Source organism: Polychytrium aggregatum (genome assembly GCF_025602895.1).
Source record: "Polychytrium aggregatum strain JEL109 chromosome Unknown BJ171scaffold_23, whole genome shotgun sequence".
In the NCBI taxonomy this organism is placed as follows: domain Eukaryota; kingdom Fungi; phylum Chytridiomycota; class Chytridiomycetes; order Polychytriales; genus Polychytrium; species Polychytrium aggregatum.
The window spans coordinates 445,489-459,595 of record NW_026516225.1 but is presented as its reverse complement, the minus strand read 5'-3'; the positions used below and the strand labels follow the sequence as shown (position 1 = coordinate 459,595).

The 14,107-nt window shown below is 59.4% G+C and overlaps 5 protein-coding genes across 5 annotated transcripts; 3 read left to right on the top strand and 2 right to left on the bottom strand.

Annotated features, from left to right (window-relative positions):
- The first annotated feature begins 63 nt into the window (after positions 1 to 63).
- Positions 64 to 1,402, top strand: BJ171DRAFT_139116 (uncharacterized protein). Its single transcript, XM_053105706.1, has one exon. The coding sequence runs from the start codon at positions 163 to 165 to the stop codon at positions 1,288 to 1,290; it is 1,128 nt and encodes a 375-aa protein (XP_052965783.1). The 5' UTR covers positions 64 to 162; the 3' UTR covers positions 1,291 to 1,402.
- A 596-nt stretch (positions 1,403 to 1,998) lies between these two features.
- Positions 1,999 to 4,000, top strand: BJ171DRAFT_139060 (asparaginase). Its single transcript, XM_053105703.1, has 7 exons — positions 1,999 to 2,377; positions 2,461 to 2,482; positions 2,609 to 2,639; positions 2,734 to 2,793; positions 2,891 to 3,032; positions 3,219 to 3,490; positions 3,600 to 4,000. The coding sequence occupies exons 1-7, from the start codon at positions 2,251 to 2,253 to the stop codon at positions 3,846 to 3,848; spliced, it is 903 nt and encodes a 300-aa protein (XP_052965782.1). The 5' UTR covers positions 1,999 to 2,250; the 3' UTR covers positions 3,849 to 4,000.
- BJ171DRAFT_139061 (uncharacterized protein) lies at positions 4,001 to 5,371 on the top strand. The gene has a single exon (XM_053105704.1). It carries the CDS (start codon positions 4,153 to 4,155, stop codon positions 5,179 to 5,181), a length of 1,029 nt encoding a protein of 342 aa, XP_052965781.1. The 5' UTR covers positions 4,001 to 4,152; the 3' UTR covers positions 5,182 to 5,371.
- On the bottom strand, positions 5,353 to 7,019 carry BJ171DRAFT_139111 (uncharacterized protein). Its single transcript, XM_053105705.1, has 3 exons — positions 6,596 to 7,019; positions 5,990 to 6,331; positions 5,353 to 5,775 (listed from the first exon to the last, which is right to left on the bottom strand). Exons 1-3 carry the CDS (start codon positions 6,851 to 6,853, stop codon positions 5,524 to 5,526), a joined length of 852 nt encoding a protein of 283 aa, XP_052965780.1. The 5' UTR covers positions 6,854 to 7,019; the 3' UTR covers positions 5,353 to 5,523.
- A 2,136-nt stretch (positions 7,020 to 9,155) lies between these two features.
- BJ171DRAFT_475722 (fungal-specific transcription factor domain-containing protein) lies at positions 9,156 to 13,496 on the bottom strand (the record flags this gene model as incomplete). The annotated part of the gene is made up of 8 exons (XM_053108795.1): positions 9,156 to 10,783; positions 10,997 to 11,173; positions 11,308 to 11,542; positions 11,655 to 11,932; positions 12,154 to 12,476; positions 12,645 to 12,720; positions 12,959 to 13,033; positions 13,145 to 13,496. The coding sequence occupies 8 exons, from the start codon at positions 13,494 to 13,496 to the stop codon at positions 9,156 to 9,158; spliced, it is 3,144 nt and encodes a 1,047-aa protein (XP_052965779.1).
- Positions 13,497 to 14,107: the final 611 nt, after the last annotated feature.

Below are 14,107 nucleotides of genomic sequence, written 5' to 3'. Positions count from 1 at the left end.
ACGACTCCAAGCACCCGATGGAGATGCTCTCGCCGAGAGCCCCGCTGAGAACGCAGCCGCACCAAAACCAACCGCCGTTCCCATGCGCCATGTTCTGCTCTTTGTCCTCCATCACACCCATCTGCTCGTCGTCCTCCATCGCACCCGCCTGCTGCAGTCCGCATGAGCACAGAGCCCAAGCCCATCGCCGCCAAGACCCTCATCGAGCTGCCCCCCGATGCCACCGTCCTGGTCGATGACCAGGGCGGCATCTACTACTCGCTTGGCCCCGGTTCGTCGACCCTGGTCCCTGTGTCGCTGCCTGTTGCCGAGCCCATCTCGCCCCCAACCAGCCCCCGCACCTTGGCCCGGTCGCTCTCGAGGTCGCAGTCGCTGGATACCCTTGGAGCTTCAGCGCCGTTGCCTGGCCAGTCGCCTCCGTCAGCTGTCTTCAGTACCATGATCGCCCGTCGTCCGTCGGCGCTGCCCGAGGGCTCTCCCCGGGCTGTTCCGAACCAAGCCGCCTTCTCTCCCCAGCTTGCTCGCTCCAAGAACCCATCATCCGAGAGCCCACGCCGGGCACCTCCATCTCCCGCGGCCAGCAGAACTCTCGACCAGCGCCATCGCAGTCCCATCGCATCGAGAACCCGCCCGATACCGACCCGTCAGCAGTCGCCAGCCGCCTCCACCGGCAGCTTCGGCTCTCCGCCAGGACTTTCGGATCTGCTTAGCTCGACGACCAGAGGCGTACCCGTCCCGCGACAGTCCCGGACAGCCTCAACATCGGGCTCAAGCGCCTCCCGCTCACCGAGAGCCCCGTCAATGTCCAGGAACAACTCGGTCCAGCACAACCAGGCGCTGGCACTTTCTTCGAGCGAGCGGACCCAGCAGCATCGACACCGGCACTCGGTCAGCGACATCCCCATGCGTCCGCTCTCGGCCATGAGCACATCGTCGCATGCATCTTCGTCGCTGGGACCGCGGTCCCGTAGCAACAGCGCGGCTTGCGAGCACAACCCGAACGAGCCCTGGTCAAGGTCGTCTGGCTCATCTCGCCAACGGCCAATTTCGCTGCTTGGGGAGCGGCCGTCGTCCCGCAACCCGCATCTTACCCATGTAGCCCACGCCCGAGGTGAGTGTTGCAGCGTCTCGGTCAGGGCGCAGACGAATCGCTCGGCTTGCGAGACGAATGCTGAGGGCACGACGCCGAGCGCATGGGGCGTCTCGAGCCACCGTCATCAGGAGTGTGATGGGAGTGGTCGATGCATGTGCGCAGAGCCGCCCGGATGTCGAGAGACCAGCGGTACTTGAGCGAGACTTGAGGGTGGATGTCGGCAGTCCAGCAACATGGCAGGCAAATGTCGCTGCAAACCACCTGACGGACAGTCGTGCTGATATCGATCGGCTTTCCTCAGATAACTTGGGCAACTTTCCCTCGGGAATCTCGCCTCGCTAGGTCCGAAGCAATGCGTGGCCGAAATGCTGTCCCTACTCTTCGTCATGTCGCTGCTGAGATTGTGCTGCCGATCCCAACATGTATCATTCGCCCGAACGAGAGCGAGCTTGGGCACCCCGAGTGCCTGCAATCCACAGGCTGCCCATCGGGACCAGTTCATCCAGGATGCGACGGGTCGGGTCTGGCCCATCATCTCCGAGCCAGTCTCGTCTTCGGGCTGAGATCGTTACCGAGACCGCCAGTCTCATCGGGCAAGGCAACATGCTGGGCTTCGTTGTGGGATTGTTGCCAGGCGCTCTTTGGCCGGCCATCAGCCGCCATCTTTCCCCACAACACCAGGCCGCCAGGGTGGCTCCCCGCTCTTGCCTGGTCCATGCTGGCCCAGCCTTGCTCCCATGCCGATCTCCTCATGGGTCCTCGCCGGCCATGGCTCTCCTGCTGCACCCGGCCGGCTGCGGAACCCGCTCCGGAGATGCTGGGCCGCCTCGATCGCCTGTTGGCCGCGACCAGCCAGGCCGTCCGCTCTGTCGACATCCGGATCATCCGTCCAAGACCAGAATGGCCAGCTCCAGCAACAAGTGGTCCTTTTCCCTCTACGACTGCGTCAGCAAGCTCTTCAACTGGACCAAGATGGCCGACGACAACTTTGCACTCGTCATCCATGGAGGCAGGTGTCCACCGACCGAGGTCGCTCTCTGATGGCCCTTTGGGGATGGTCCGTCTGGCCGAGACCCCAAGCGCAAATGCTTGTCCGGCTGTTGACGCCGGTTCTCGTTGGCTGATCTCCAGGCGCCGGAGTCATTCTGCGGGAAAAGATGACCCCCGAAGACCGCGAAGGATATCTCCGTGATCTGCGCCTGTCGCTCGAGGCCGGATACAAGATCCTGCAGGCCGGCGGCTCGAGCCTGGATGCCACCGAGGCTGCCGTTCGGGTCATGGAAGGTGAGCAAGCAACAACGGCATGCATGCAGGTGGCCCTCGGCAAGCAGCTCCTGACGACCCAATGCGCTCTTCTCTCCAACCAGACTCGCCGCTGTTCAACGCCGGGTAGGATCTTGCCGAATGCACTTGTGCTGATGGACATCCGAGGCTCGCATCCCATCCCGAATCTCACTCTGTCCGCCTGGCCGACTTTGTCTGCTCATTCGGTTTGCTGCTCGTCACCAACCAAAGCAAGGGAGCCGTCTTCTCCAGGGACGGCAAGGTAAGCAGCACGCCGCTCCCTTCCTCTCCAGCAGCCTCTCCCACCTGCAACCAACAATACGCTGGCTAACAGAAGCAACACCCGTGTCCTGCAGAACGTTCTTGAGGCATCCATCATGGACGGCCGCACCCGAAAGGCCGGTGCAGCGACACAGGTGAGTCGACTTGATCCCAACGACAAGTGCCCACATGCCGCCATCAATAGCGATTCGCATCCGATACTCATATCCCCGGTCGACTTGGACGGACCAGCTCATGACGGTCAAGAATCCCATCTCGCTCGCTCGCAAGATCATGGACAGTTCGCCACACGTCTTTGTTGCTGGCGCCGACGCAGAGTCGTTTGCCTCGTCCGAAGGCCTGGAGATTGTCGATCCTGGGTACTTTTGGACAGGTGAGCCGAAGGGTTTAACTTGAGGCGCTCGACCCGGATATGGCTGGATATCAACGACATGGTGTTACCCTTTTGCTGGAGATGGTGCTGGTCTCTCCCTCCTTTGCTCTTCGAGCCAGGTACTGGCCCACATCAGGCTTTGCGCTGATCACACTATCTGTCCTCCAACGTCCGCTGTCGATCTAGAACGACGCTGGAAGCAGCACAAATCTTCGCCCAACTCCATCACCGTCTCCGAATCGACTCAGCACGACGAGTTCCACGAAAAGGGTGACAATCTACCCAAGGGGACTGTCGGTGCATGTGCTCTGGACCGCCACGGCAATCTGGCGGCAGCAACCTCGACCGGCGGCAAGACCAACAAGTGGTCTGGGCGCATTGGCGACTCGCCCATCATTGGCGCGGGCACGTTCGCAGAGAACAGAGTCGTTGCCGTGAGCGCTACGGGCGACGGCGAGGTAAGATCCATCCATTCTGCTCATGGAGATGAGGGTGGAGGGGGAGGGCACGCCATCTCAGCTCGACTGACAAACTCTCTGATGCGCTGGAACGCCATGCTACCGCCAGTACTTCATCCGATGGAACGTGGCCTATGACATTGCCTCCAAGATCAAGTACGGCGGCCAGTCACTTGGCAAGGCATCCAAGGAAACTATCGACCATCTCAAGACCGTCGGTGGCGAGGGCGGCATTATTGCCATCGATAGCACGGGCAAGATCGCCTTGGAGGCCAACACTCCCGGCATGTTCCGCGGATACGTCGGCAGAGACGGCGTCGTGAAGGTCGCTATCTTCATGGATGAGCCGTGCGTGTGAAGCGACATCGACTGAACGACCCCGATTCGCGACCGGGAGCGTCATCTGCCTTTGTTTTGACAGCGTCAATACCATGGCATATGCCAGCAGCGAGGCTTTCGCTTGTCCTGTGATTGCAGTGCCGATGTGGGGATGAGGGATTGCCACCATTGTCCTCGAATCGCCAGTTCAACCCAGCCCAGCACAGCACAGCACAGCACAGCACAGCACAATCCGGCCTGCACTTTCGCTCCCCTGACCCAGAGTTGATCAGTCGCCTTCTCAGTCGCTCCCTCGGTTGAATGCACTCGGCCTCCCCTCAGCTATGACGAATCCGAACAAGCATCGCTGCGAATATACGGACCTGGCAGGCATGCCATGCGAAGTGTTCGAGCAGATCACTCAGTACCTCGCCCTCGGAGATCTGCTGAGGCTGCGTCAGTGCTCCGCCCAGCTTGCTTGCCAAGTGCTGAGCGTTGGTGCCTCGTACATCTCGAGCTATCCCATTCGATGGGCTGGCTCGCTGCAAGTGCTCCGCCATCAGATCGACCCATTGGCTGACTCGATCTGTCGCCAACTCAGGCGGATGAAGAGAGCCCTCTCTAGCCAGTCAATATCGAGTGAAACTCTGGTCGCCGACCCACGCTCGCGGTACCGGTTCCCAGGGCCGTTTCGTCCCCGGATAGTAGTTCCGGAGCGCAGAACGACTCTGACCAAGGTTGTATTAATCAGAGAGCTGTCGGCACCGACGACCCTGCCGGCTTCTGCAACTACTCCCCGATCCCCAGACAAAGGGCCCGCGCCTGGATTTCAATGCGCCATTTCCCTGTCGTTTGTCCTCGCGACGGAGAGCGAGCTCGAGCCGATGGTGGTTCGGATCAAGACGCTTGCGTGCACATCGGTGCCCATGGAGTCGTTTTTAACGGAGCTTCGAGGCCATGCCATCTACTTTGACGGCTCAGAGGGACGATCCGATGCTGAAAGCCACATCCAGACGCTCGTGGCCGGCAAGATGCTTCGCAGAGTCGTCGACGGAGCTGTGGGAGTGCATCCCGAGGCGGACGACCGGGACTCGTATATTACCGCCGATCCGCTGCACGAGCAACGCTACCGCCTGATGACCTTGTTTGGCGCAAAGTGTATTGCGATCGAAGGTCGAGAGGACTCTATCAGCGCCGTGCAGTTCCATCAAGCTGATCTCGACACCGGCACCGACACTGACGGCGATGCATCAACCCAGGGATCGTATCTCCACCGCGTGCTCTTGCGGCTGCTCCATGGACTGGTCGCCCGCCTCGACTCGATCTACAGCGACACCAAGGCAGGGGATATGCACCCACTCGCCGCCGTCTGAGCTTTCTCGAATAATCCGAGCAGTTCTTCCACCACCACAGGCAAAGTGGCCTGCAGGGAGCTATCGAGGTGTACTTGGCCAGCGAGCTCAACGGCTCCCAGATGTGCTCACACTGTAGCGGACGGAGTTTGGTACAAGCAATCATTGATTGATAAGCACTGCTCAGGCCTCCTTACTCAGCCCTGTTATTCAAGTATTTCATTCACGTATGTAAAGACTGTATATACATATACTCAACAACCCGTGGGGTCATGAACTCCATTTCAAAGCCGCCCGCAAAGGATATCAAACGCCAGACACCAGGGCCCATCGAGTGGGCAGCAGAGAGCCATACGCTACGACTTAGTCGTAGATGTGGTTCGCCACCAGCAGCGTGATGACTATGATGACAAGCGAGTCGGCTGCAAACACAAACGAGGCGATGTAGTTGACCTTGAGAAAGGTACGGACCAGCGGCAGCCAGTAGTCCTGACAGCCTGGATAGGCTTCGGCGCTGGAGATGGAGATATCTGTCGCATTGAAGGTCGAGAAATCGGGGCAGACTGAGTTTGGGAAGCTGCGGTCCAGCGAGTTGTAGAAACCGCAGCACATGAGCTGGATGTCAAGCAGTCCAAGGGCCAGAAGGTGGCGACGGCAACGAGTTGTTGACCAGAAGGGTATGTATGTTAGCTCTATCCGTGGTGGCCCAAGATCGACGGCAAGGATGAGCGCCATTGCAGCCAGCGCAGATTTGAGGAAACGCTGTTGCTCAAACCCAGAAGCCCTTGGTGAGAGAGGAGAGCACAATGAGGCGACTCGACGCACATACCGAAGACTCGACAATCGATCGAGAGCTGCCCAACTGATCCCAAGCCGACGACATGTTCATGTCAAAGAGATGTGTTTCTACCGCCTTGAAGGAATAATACCCCGAGACAATCCAGGCAATGAAGATGGGCCACAGAAGGACCAGGTAGCTGGCGACAACTCGCTTCTGGTGCATGAAAGCCCCGACGAATCCCAAGAACCCGGTGAGAGCCAGTGCAGAGGCGGCAGCAGTGGGAATCAGCCGGATCTCAGGCCCCTCCAGGTTGAGTACCGGCGCATAGCTGTAGGTCTGCCCGAGCGTCAGCCCAGCGACCAGTGCATAGCACAGGGCCAGGAATGTTGACTGCAAGACGAAGAGAGCGGTTCTTAATATGATAGTAGCGCCGATGGCCGATGTGCTCGGCGGCTGTGACTGACAATGGCTGTGGTTGTGGCTGTGGCTGTGGTTGTGACTGGGACCAACCCAGGGAAGAATCAAACATGGCAGCCGGTGGCCGATGTGCTCCGAAGCAGGTCAGGCCAGGCCAGGCCAGGCCAGGTCCGGAAACAGCCCCTGGCTCCATATATCCATTCCACCCGCAGACAGCATCCCATAGACAATACCCACCACCGAGTTGGCCACCAAGAAGGTAATCTTCTTGCGGCCAAAGCGCATCAGATTCATGCGCTTGAAATACGAGAGCTGGCTGTAGCTCCGGCTGAGGAGACTGGCAGAGGGTCTGGCGGCCGAGCCTTGGTGAGACAGCATGGGCTTTGGACCTGACTTGTCGTAGAGCTCTGGAGCCGGCGGAAAGGTGTCCGGGGGCATCTTGGAGACAGGGCCAAGCGACTCGATTTGAACGGCAATGCCAACCTGCTCAGCCATGTTGATGTGCCTGGAGGGAGTTGAGATGCAATCCAGTCTGGAGCAGTGTGACCGGAGTATGTAGCTCGATGCGAGATACGGGCTGAACGAAAGATCTGGTGCTGGTGAGTCGATGTTTGTAGGATCAGCAGCCAAGGGAAGAGCGGTCGTTTGGATCCGACAGAAGCATGGAGGAAGGGAGCGCTGTTTGGCGCGCAAATCCAGCCTGGGAGACCACAGTCTTGGCGGCAGCGAGCCCACTGGGCCGCCCAGCGCAGCAAGCGGGGGTGGGAGAAGAGCATCCCGCCACAAGCCAGAGGGGATCTCGGATCGCAGCCACGGACCACAGCATGGCGGGCTGGGCCAAGTCACGCGTCGACCCCTGATCCAGGGGATGGCGTGGAAGACGACTGGTGGGACATAGCCGATGGCAGGTGACAGGCGGTGTATGACTGGTGCCATATAACAGGCGGTGTATGGCTGATGACGGCTCGCGGTGGTCCAGGTCCAACCACAGGCAGACTCTGCCTTGATCTTCTTGGTTCCGAGCCCTGGCTTCCTCCCTGCCAACGGCCCCTGATTCGACGATGGATGCAGCTCCGTCCACATGCTCCGACTCGCTGGCGCTCTCTGCCGTTGCGGCCGGAGCCAGTGTCTGCGTCTTTGACCACTTTCTTGTTTCTCCAGAGTCATGGATACTCGGCCGCAGCAAATCGCCCAAAGAGAGGCGATCTGAGTCATCGTCGTCCGAGCTCGGCTGCCTCTCAGTCTCGCCCGAACAGAATGCACACTGTTCCGCCGATGTCGCCAGATCCCCTTGCCAAGGGATGCACGAGCCAGGTGATATTGCTCGATACTGCCCAGAGAGCTCGAATCAAGACGACATCTTCCCTGTCGCTCAACCGAACTTGGCCGAGACCGACGCTGGGTCCCAGGGAACTTCAACCACCCCAGACCTCACTCACCATGCCGAATCGGTCGATGGGCAGAGCTCTAATCAAGTCGAGGTATATGACGCAACGTCGCAATTCGTAGCGGCAGCGATCATCATGAGTGCGTGGGCTCTTCTTCCGTTGATGTGCTGGGCAGCAGGCTCACGACTGCCACCAGTCCATGTCGCTAGAGGTCTTGTGCCCACCAACAAGCGACCCGGTGTTGGCGTCCCTCACCGAGAGCCTCGCAGAATTCAGATCGTCCGTGAGTGCCATCATGGTATCGCTGGGAGAGCAGATCAGGTATGCTGGACTGCTGGTTTCGTGATCCCGGAATCTTGTCGGCATTTTCTTCAACCGGCTTGCCGCCCTCGTCTCGTCACCTTGCGAACCAGTCGACCAGAGTCATCGCATTTTACACTCCACATGCACGCATGGACTCACGCACCCACTCGCACAGCCAGTATCAACAGTTCAGGGCCTCGGTGATGCACGAACTCGAGCAGCACAGGCACCGGCTCAACCAGGAGCGGCAGAGCCTCAACGAGCAGCATGAGCAAGCCTGTCGATACTTTGACCAGATGCCACCGAGCCTCGCCCTTTCCTGCGTGGCCGAGCCTGAGCAGCCAAGACAGTCGACTTGAATGCACGGCGAATACCTTCAGGACTGCGATATCACCCCAGCAAGAGCGACATCACGCACTGCAAGAACCGGCTGACGGAGTGGAGGGCTCTGACTCGCATCGGAGGAGGATCTGCTCAGCCCAAGTCTGGCCAGGCACAGATCGCTTTAGCATCTCCGGATGGGATGGGAAGAAACCACTGCGATTCCAAGTGCTTGGTGGGATGGGGAGGGAGAGCATTGGTCGGAGAAAGTCTTGTATTGGACAAAAGGAACAAAGGATGCCCGTTATCATGGGAGAGGGAGGAAGGAGGGGTGACACGGGCCACGAGGCTTTTTCTATGCGAGGTGTTTCGAGCTTCAAGAAAAGCCATCAAGATTGAAGCCGAAAATGTGATAATAAATAGTGGTGTGCGTGCGGTTATGAGACAGGTATCAAGGATAGCGAGAGGAACACAATAATGAAAAGAACAACGAGAATAGAGAGCAAGGCTAAAGACGGACAGAGAGAGCGGACTCTCGGATAGAAGGCATCATCAGGCGAGACAAGAGCAGACGGAACGAAACGGGATGGCCGATGGGCAAGACGGGACCAGGGGGCAAGACAACAGACCTGGGAAGTGCGGTGGGCGGATGCCGCTTCGACAGCTTGCATCAGCGAGTCACTTCTCATGCACGGATGCGCCTGTCCGTCGCACTGTAGATCCGGATTGGACCAGATCAGACCAGATCGAGCCAGATCGAGCCAGGCTCTGGAGAACTTGGGTGTCTACAGCGACTGGAAGGTTTGCGGAAGCGACGAGGTGGATGCGGATGATGGAGACGACATGGACTCGGTCTGGGCGGCGCTCGGTATGAACGGGTTGAGGAGCTCCGAGAACACCGAGCCGGTGTAGTACGGCATGCCCTGGGCACCAGACACGCCATCGCCTTTGTCGTCGATGTGCATCATGTTCGGCGACATGCCCACGACAGAGGCGAGGAACCCTGCGGACGGGCCGGCCGTGGTCCCCGAGAGCATTGCTTCGTCCATTTGAGACATCATGTATGGGTTCGAGACAAGGTTGGGCTGGAAGGCCGAGTTGCTGCCGGTCGAGAAAGTCACCGTTTCAGGGGCAGAAACAGGATAGTAGATTTGTGCCGAGTCCGACATTGTCGTGGCCGCGTTGGAGACGGGGTAGCTGTCCGGCGCAGACATGAGCTGGATCGGTGCGGCAGGAAACCCGGCGGCTTGAGGCAAAAACGCTGAGCCCTGGGGGATGGACGGGCCAAAGGGCTGGACGGGCTGCGTTGTAGGGAGTTGTTGCTGTTGTTGCTGTTGCTGTTGCTGCTGGCGATGCTGTTTCTGAGACTGTTTGGGCGGCAGCGGGGGCTTGGCCTGCTGCAAGGTCGGCTGGATCTGTGGAGCCAGCGTTTGCGAGTGGCCCGGCGAGCTGATCGGCGAGGCGGCTGGAGCAGGTTGGCCCCGGACACCGCCATAGGACGCGCCTTCCGAGGCAGGGGTCCTGGCGCGCAGACTTTCGGTGTGAGGGCTGGGGATGCCCGGACTCGCCTCGGAGCCCGAAAAGTACTCGTAGATGCGACTGGCCCCAACCACCTCGGGCGAGCTGTGGCGGTCGGTGGATTTGGTCTGGGGCTTGGACTTGCCGCGCTCCGAGTCGTCGCCCGCGACGGGATCCGCATCGCCCGAGTCGTCCTTCTTTGGAGCGGTCAGAGAGTTGGGGTTGTCGGTGATGCCGTCGAGATGCACGCCGTGCTCCCGGATGCACTCAATGATGAGATGGCGGTAGTAGATCGAGAACATGGCGTACTCGCGCAGCTTGACAAAGTTATCCAGTGTGGTCTTGAGTTCCTCGGCGCCGGGTACTTTGTCGCAGGCGATGGGCGCCAGCTTGTTGCCCTTGGTTGGGATCGAGGCCAGCAGCAGATCCAGGAACAGCGTCGCCGTCGTGAGGTTGAAGTACACGATGATCGGGTGCACAAATCGGTAGGAGGTCTGTGCCTGGCCGTCCTTGTTGACGTTCGAGATCCGGTTGATGGGAAGGGCCCTGAAGAGCCCGACAATGGCCTGGCCGCTCTTCACGCAGGACGAGTCAAAGTGGCCGGCGGTCATGCGCCGAACAAGGATGTTTGTGGTGTGATAGGCGGCGTGCAGATGGTGCTGGATGGACCAGAGCCCAGCGGGCTCCGACTTGAGCCGGGCCGGCAGTCGCTCATGCCAGCGCTTGAGCTGCGCAAGGAGATCCGCCGTGATCTCTGCGTCGCGCTTGCGGCTGTTGCGTTTGGACAGAGGCTTGTTAAGATAGCTCGTGATTCTGCCCAGGATTTTGCACAGACCAACGTGGAAGATCAGCTCGGGGGTGCCCTCGGCCTCTGCAGGGAGGGGCGTATCCCATTCTGCAGCAGCAAAGAGAGACAGCAATGAGGAAATCAAAGTCAGCATCGGGCAACCTCGAGTCCGGCCCCTGAACGAAACGAGAGCAAGCCGTTGTTGCTGCATGGCTTGGCAAGCGGCAGTTTCGCACACAGCCAACATTGTGCAGTAGATGTGTCTATCCAACAGCTTGCAAACTGTGTGATTCTGCAATGATCGATAGAAAAAGAGCATACCGTCGTCGTTGATGGCCAGTGGCCGTCCAGTGATGAGACTGGAATAACGGTCGATGACGTAAAGACAGCACCAAGTGATCCGGAAGGTCTCCCTCGTCCTGGAATCGAAGCGTGGATGCTTGACTGTATCGAGATTGCGGTGCATGCCCAGCTCAACCGCCATGCGGTGTGCCATGCCTGAGCAGTACCAGGACAGGCGGTAGTTAGATGGGTACATGTACGGCGCGATCCAGCTGGCGGCGGTCATGATGCAATGGCGCGAACGGACAGACCGAGGGCAAGCATTCGTCCAGCACAACTCAGCCACATACCTGCATATAAGTAGCTGCTCACAATAACGGTGGGGCCCCATCCAACCATACACATGATGAGCTCGGCGTGCAGGATGTTGATGTGCTGCATGTCGAAGCACTTTCCGATGAGATGGTGGACGCGGCTGAAGAATTGCTTGCGCAAGTCGGAGATGCTGTCGATGCCCCACTCCTTCAATGTGATGTACTGCTGGGCCATGATCAGGCAGATGGCGTAGAGTAGACACAAGAAGTGCTGGAGCCACGGATCGGGAAGGGAAGATGTGAGACAGACGTGGCAAAAGTGCAAAACATCTCGGGAGCCTGCAGATGCACGCTGCCGAGACCAGAGCCCGGCGGACACATACGTCAGGATGCTGGTCGGATTTGTAGTCCTCCATGAAGGTCTGCTTGTCCACCATCGGAAAATAGGTGTGTGTGTGGTCAAAGTACTGCTTCACAAGAAAGTCAACCAGAGCGGGTGAGCACGGGAAGGTCTCGGCCTCGGCCTCGGGCGGGCGGCTTTGGAACGAGAGTGAGATGGTCATGACGCCCTCGTTGAAGCGTGGGCTTTGCTTCCAGAACTTTGAAGTGGCGGTCGAGGTCCGTCCAAAAAACGTCAGGATGCCAGCATCGACATTCTCGACTGGGCGCGGTAGGAGCCAGTTCCACATCGAGAGAAGGATGTGAGAGGAATTGTGGAGGTGTCAGTCACAGCATCCGCGCCGAGCCAACGGGCACTTTGTCCTGTCGATGCAGTCACCGGCCCGCCCCGACGGGCCCGTTATCCACAGACAGCAAACTGCCGCCCAACCACACAGCCGCCCGCGACACTTGCATGGCTGCAAGAGGCATGGGCACACGTACGTAGGGCAATGGTTCCGGCCTCGTTCTCCAGACGATGGACTCGGGTGACGCCCTTGGATGAGGACGAGGATGGAGACGAGGAGCCGCCTCCGATGTGGCCATCGACGTTGTCCCATTCACTTGGCTCCTCGTCCTGCGCACCCGTTCCGATTTTCAGGCGCTTGGTGACTAGGGCCTTGGATTCGCTATCTTCGTGCTCGTCCTCGTCCTCATGGTCGTTCCAGTACTCCTCGTCGCTCTCGGAGTGTCCCTTGGAGTACTCTACGAGCTCGGAGGAACCTGGGGTGATCAGGTTGTTGAGGATGGACTCGACCGTCTTGAGCCTGGATGAAATCGAGTTAGAACCATGAATATCCCGGCGCAGAATGAGCACCAGATACAAGGTTGAGCGAGAGGGGCCGAGATGCCCCCGAGATGTGCCGGATTCCTGGACGGAGCAAGACACGGGGGACGGGGATCGGCCAGATGCAGCCGGCACCAGCTCAACATACCGGTCATTGATGGTCGTCGTGCTCTTTGCAAGCACGCGCTTTGGCGGACCTCGCTTCTTTTGCGGCGTGTTGTACGCTGATGATCCGAGAAACAGCGAGCAACAGAGTCAGTCTCGCAACACTCTGACGGTGGGTGGCGCTACAAATGATTGGGCACGCCGAGGCGGGCAAACTGGGAGCAACGAGCGCAAGGGCGAAATCGAATGTACGAGCAGAACGAGCAGCGGATGATGGCAAGGAAGGGCGGAGGGAAGCGCCGAGCTAAAGGCGACAAACGAGCTCTAGAAACGCAGGCGGCATGCGGCTGGACGTACTGCAAGCGAATCCGAAGGAGAGGCAGCCCTCGCAGGGCTGCACGCCAGAGCATTTGGTCCGCTTCTTGCGACACACTGGGGGTGGAGGACCGGCAAGAGATGGCGAGTTAGCGCATGTGAGATTGGCAGATGATGGGCAGATGATGGACAGATGATGGGCAGATGAGTAGATGGGCGCAAACGTACTGTCGCAGGCCTTGGTGCTCCGAGTTCTCTTCAAGGGAATGGCTCTCTCGCCTGCGGCTGCGGGATCATTCTGGCGTAGAGCTGCGACGGCGTCGGTCAGCGGCGAGATGGGCCTCAGGAACGAAGACTGGCCATCGCCCGAGAGGATAGAGGGCTGGTCGGGACTGGCTGCAAACTGAACATCGAGCTGGCCCTGGGGCGGCGGCGGCGGCCGAGATGCACCCGAGGTGAAGCTGATGGAAAAGCCTGAAGGCGTGGACTGCACCGCGGGATGAATGTGTGGGTCGCTTGCAGCCGCGAGGCGGGCCGAGTTCACTAGGGAGTGCTGGCCGCCCGAGGGAACGGGCGACATATACGATGCGGTGGACAGAGGGGGCGAGGGCTGCAGGCCGGCTGGGCGCTGAGGATGGGTGTGGTGGGAATAGTACGGCTGCTGTTGTTGCTGCTGGGAGTACTGCTGCTGCTGCTGCTGCTGCTGCTGTTGTTGTTGCTGTTGCTGAGACGGCTGCATGGGTTTGGAGCCAGCGACGGCGCTTGGCACCGAGGGATACGGGGACGGGTTGACAGGGAAGCTTTGAGAGGCATGGTGGTTCAGCACAAAGTCCTCAAAGGACTTGACGTTGCTGTGGAGGCGCTCGGGCTGGACCTGTTGCTGCTGCAAGAGTAAGCGGTACTGCTGCTCGAGGTGGTGCCGTTCCATTGGAGCGAGGGCTAAAACAGGAGTTGAAACAGGAACTGAAACAAGGGATGGAGATGGAGATGGCAGGGGTTTGGGAGGAAGAGGACTGGGGTGTGATCGAGGCAAAGACGAGAGGTGATGCGATTGATAATTACTGGATGGAACAAGGGCGGATCGGCAGGGCCATTGATGGGCGTGCGGGAGGAGCACGGCAGCCACAGAAGAGACAGGAAGATCGGGGAGCAAGGAAAGGCAGAGGGCCGGGTCGGGGCAAGATCGACAGG